Source organism: Lissotriton vulgaris, unplaced genomic scaffold (assembly GCF_964263255.1).
Source record: "Lissotriton vulgaris unplaced genomic scaffold, aLisVul1.2 SCAFFOLD_462, whole genome shotgun sequence".
Lineage (NCBI taxonomy): Eukaryota > Metazoa > Chordata > Amphibia > Caudata > Salamandridae > Lissotriton > Lissotriton vulgaris.
Genome location: NW_028255543.1, coordinates 1,030,730 through 1,035,682, shown reverse-complemented (window position 1 = coordinate 1,035,682; position 4,953 = coordinate 1,030,730). Strand labels below are relative to the sequence as shown.

General features: G+C 43.7%; 1 protein-coding gene across 1 annotated transcript; it reads right to left on the bottom strand.

Moving 5' to 3' along the window:
- Positions 1-1,579: 1,579 nt before the first annotated feature.
- LOC147659094 (uncharacterized) lies at positions 1,580-4,489 on the bottom strand. The gene is made up of 2 exons (XM_086951972.1): positions 3,247-4,489; positions 1,580-2,505 (listed from the first exon to the last, which is right to left on the bottom strand). The coding sequence occupies exons 1-2, from the start codon at positions 4,487-4,489 to the stop codon at positions 1,580-1,582; spliced, it is 2,169 nt and encodes a 722-aa protein (XP_086808098.1).
- Between the last annotated feature and the right edge of the window lie 464 nt (positions 4,490-4,953).

The following is a 4,953-nucleotide window of genomic DNA, read 5'->3' as shown; positions in this document are numbered from 1 at the left end:
ACGCAGGCAGAGCCTGGGCTACTGGATCTAATGTGCTAGAAAAATAAGCACAGGGCTTGTACTGTCCTGCTTGATCTTGTGTGAGAACAGATAATGCAGTACCTTCACGTTCTGTGACAAAAAGTGTAAAAGGCTTACTGTAGTTCGGTGTAGCTAGAACAGGAGCTTGGCATAAAGCTTTCTTTAACTCATTAAAAGCAAGTGTATGTTCGGATGTCCAAGGGAGAACAGTCGATACAGCTGTCTCCTGTGTCGTTAACTGTATCAGTGGTTTGGCTAGATATGCGTACTGAGGAATCCATTGTCAACAGTAAGAAGTGAGGCCGATAAAAGCTCGTACCTCCTTCTGGGTCTTGGGCTGCGGAAGACATGCTATTAACTGGATACGGTCAGGTGTCAACTGCCTACCCCTCTTGGACAGTAAGTGTCCTAAGTAGACCACTTGCTGGACACAGAATTGAAGCTTCGAAGGGGACACCTTGTGCCCCATCTCGGCTAAGAAATACAGAACTGTAAGTGACGCACGCTCGCAATCACGTTCAGAACGGGCTGTGATCAGTAGATCATCGACATACTGGAGCAGGGCAGTGTCAGTTGGCATGTGAATATTGTATAGTTGTCTCTTGAGTGCTTGACTGTAAATACTAGGGCTTTCTGTGAAACCTTGAGGAGCTCGTGTGAATTTATAGCTCCTTCCATTTAAACAGAAACCGAAAAGGAACTGACTGTCTGGATGAATGGGAACACTGAAAAATGCATTCTTGAGGTCGATAACTGTGAAGAACGTAGCTTCAGAATCAATGGCTGTCAATAGGGAAGAAATATCTGGGACTACTGGGTACTGAGGAATGATACATTTATTAAGTTCTCGAAGGTCAATCACTAATCGATATACTGGAGGTGCATTTGGATCAGTACGTTTCATGACTGGAATGATAGGAGAATTACATACATTGGAGTCAGTTTCTACAACCACTCCTTGAACAATAAGCTCGTCAATAATTTTGGATAAGGCTGCTACAGCCTCAGGTGGCAATCTGTACTGTCTGATTCGTGGCAAAACTATACCTTGTTTCAGAGTCACACGATGGGGTGTGATGTGCATACAACCAACATCAGTTGGACCTTGTGCCCATAGATGCTGTGGAACATTCAATATTCTTGGATCAAAATCACGTAGTACATAGTGACCTTTAAAGTCGCGGAGGAACAGGCGGACTCCCTCTGGGGAGCAGCATATAATTGCACCTAATTCTTTTAATGTCTTGATGCCTAATACATTTTCTGGACATGACTTTGTAAGTAACAAATCAGTAGTTCGGGACAATGGACCTACTTCTAGAGTAACTGGTTTTGAAATTTCATTTACAATGGGCTTTCCTGAAAATCCAAGGGAAACATTTCTAGAGCCTGAGAGTGGAGCCCCTGGAACCTCGTCATGACTGATGGTAGTCCTACTTGCCCCTGTATCAATCAGAAACTTTCTGTCTTTCCCTAATACTTGACTGTGTACATAGGGACCCTCTTGATCTACAGGTATCTCGATGAGAGGCAAGCCTACCTCCCTCTCTAGGCTGTTTCATGAATACTGCTGGTATTCTGGATACTCGGACTGTGCATACTGGTACATCTGCTGTGTAACATGCTGTGTTGCAGCGATAGGCTGCGGTATTGTAACTGTCTGTTGTGCATTCTGTGGTAACTGGGAAGTCTGTGAAACTTGTTCTTGTCTAGGCGGACGTGGTCTCTCTTTAGTCTTACCAGTAGCTATATTGTGTTTCAGAACTGCACACTCGTTTATAAAATGACCTGGCTGTTTACAACAATTGCAGGTCCCTTTAACGGGAGCTGCAGGATGACTGGCTTGATTCGTACCCCTCTTCTGACTGTCTTGGGGAACAGATTGTGCAACTAATACTTTCATTTTCGTGTCTTTCATACGTCTCCTTTCGTGTTCTTGTTCCTCCCTGATTCTGTTCTGGTGATACTGGAGCATCTGTAGCATCTGTGACGGAGTATTAGCTTGCCATGTACTTTCGACTTTTAAAACTCGATTTTTAACTTGTGGGCTTGAATTCTCGACTAGTTTAGTGACAAAAAGATGAGGGTATGACTCGCTACTTGTCTTCAAACCACTATTAATAATAAAACATTTCTCGAATCTAGAATAAAAATCACTAGTATCTTCGTCTTGTTTCTGTTTGCAGGCTGAGATAGCATCCCAGTCTTCCTTTTTCGTGGCTAGTAATCTTGGCAAAACTTGTATTAACAGTTCGGGCAATTCTTTACATTTATCCCCAAGACCGGTACCTGGTACTCGTGTATTATCTTCAGCTTCTAGGGCTGTCCAATCTATCTTTTTCTCTCCCACCTCCCATTCTTTTTCTTTGAGTTTCTCATATATGCCCGCAGGCAACAGGACCTTTAACATTTTAATGATATCAGGATACGTGTATTCTCCCATACGGAGCATGTCCTTTAATTCTCGATGGAACCCTGCTGGATCTTTATCATGACAGGGAATTAACTTTTTCATTTCTAAGAGTTCCATCTTTGTGATGGGGGTGTAAACAAACACTCGTTCTAGACCACCACCCTCTTTCTTGACTGGATGTACTTCTCGTAACGGATTCTGTCTGTCTATGTAGAATGATTTACTTTCTGGGGGTGAGACATGAACAAAATGCGGGTTCAGGAACGTTCGGTATTTGTGGCGCTGTTCTAGAATGACACTAATTAAATCGGTACCTAGACCTTTCCATCTGTACTGTAGTAACTCGTTTAATACATCATGTAGCGGACCTGGATCGGAATGCTGATCCTCATACAGTGTGATGAGGTGCTGGGTCATATACATACCCACCAGTCGCTGCTCGGCTGGGGGCAGTTTCAGAAACATTTGTGCCACTATTTCGTCTGCAAAAGTGGTAGAATCAGTAGTCCACCGGACTGCTGATCGGGCTAGTTCTTGTTCACGCATAGTACTAAGTTCACCATAACCTATTCGTGATTTCAGAATGTGATCGGTAGCTTGGAATACTTGTTCTAGGGAACATTGTTCTGGTACTGGAGTGGGAACAGTTTTCTTGTAGTCTGGACGTGAATGTCTGTCGGAAAGTCTAGTTCTACCTACATACGCTATTCTGGAAGGATTCTCGTTGTCTACCTCTTCCGTAGAAGAGTCATTTTCTTTCTCGGTTGCTTGTATTGCTTCTCGTTTCTCGTGTAACTTTATTATTTCTTTACGGATTTTCTTGTACATACTCTCTATAAAGTTCTGTGTCTTGTGTCTTCCCTCGGCTATATGGTCACTCCACCTAGTCAGGACTTTCATTTCTTCTGGATCTTTTCCTGGATAATCTTGTTCTCTTATTAAACAGTTAATTAAGAACTTTAAAAGCATGAGCTGAGTCTCGACTTTTCTCTGAACCATGGCTTCGCGAATACTTTCTGGATCTCTTCCTGTACGGATAAAACGATATATTCTGTCTAGATATTCTTTCATATTGGGCAGGAAGTCCAAATAGTCGGTCACCCTTCTTAAACGTAATGAATATATGACCATGTGGCCATCGCCTGAAACTGGATCATAACGACATTCAGTAAGTGCTCGCTTGATATCTGTGACGGTATGAACTTTTGGCGTACGCTGTAACGCTAGTTCATGTAGCGTCATACGTCTGTGTTGAGGCGGGGTATGAGGAGAACCTCCCCCCGCGGCTCCTAAACTGGAATCGTCGGTGTGCACTGTAAGTGCTGGCAGAGTGACTGGTAGAACGGGTACATGTACTGTAGGCTGGACCGGGGGTGCTGTAACATTAACTGGACCCACAGGACCAGTGGCTGGAGGAACAGGAATTACATTATTTACAAGAGCTGGCGGGACAGGATTTGCATATTCTGGGACTGTGTCGTCCAAATAGGACGAGAGAAAAATATCAGCTGCGGTCGGTTTATGACGTAGCTTAGTCGGAACTAGTGATGGCGGAAAATTACTGGATGCTTCCGGGGTTGCTTTTGGCAAGCCCTCGGCAAGAAGAGGGTACATACCCTTAACAAGGGCATTTCTCTGTCTGTCTGACTGTTCTGCTTTGACTCGTTCACCTATTTCGATTAATTCCCTTTCTTGGGCTTTCTCTGAGCATTCTCTACTTAATTCTGTTTTTCTGAATTCTTTTTCGGTTCTTTTATGAGATTCTTTGCGCCATAACTCGATAGCATCTTTCTGGGACTGTCTGGATTTCTTTTTCCATAATGCTTCTTCTACTCGCATGATGCACTCGGCATCCCATGTGCCTGATACAGGCCATCTATATTTCTCTTCGAGATGTCTGGTATAATCAGACCATAAGTCTAGATATATTATGGCACTTAAGCCATGCTTGTGATACATAAAATGTCCTGGACTGTCCGTAGGAGGGACAGGGACTGCTTCCTCGAGCAGCCCTTTTCTGGTTTTTAACTGACGTAATTTAGAGAACAGAGGCATTCTTTTATGCTAGAATCTGAACACAATACAATACACGATAAACACAATAATAACTGGAGAAAACAAATCATTCATACCACGACATTGAAAACACATTAATAAACATTTAAAATAACAGTTCGGACAGAATATTACCTGGAATACTGAGAACAGAACACATGAATTTCTCGAGAACGGAACTTACTAGAGTTACTAGATGCACTGCTGAAACAGTACGAAACATACCGGTCCCATAAAGAGACACGTCAGGACCCGCATCCACCTAGGTGGACACTTCGTGTTGGATCTGTGTACCCAAACCCACGGACCAGAGACAAATTAATTGACCCTGTCTGGATACTACCCCAGCAACGGTACTCACCGGGCAGCAAGAATGGAAGGCCTCGGACTGGACTGGACTGCTACGACGACGGACTACGAACTTCGGACTTCAGTTACGGGTGGGCCTCCGGATACCTCGGACC

Excerpts from the sequence above, each read along its gene's own strand:
- LOC147659094 (XM_086951972.1), bottom strand. The coding sequence starts at position 4,489 with ATGCCTCTGTTCTCTAAATTACGTCAGTTAAAAACCAGAAAAGGGCTG. Across the intron at positions 2,506-3,246 it reads GAGTATGTACAAGAAAATCC|ATCCAGCAGGGTTCCATCGA; the intron begins GTAAAGAAATAA and ends GTCATGATAAAG.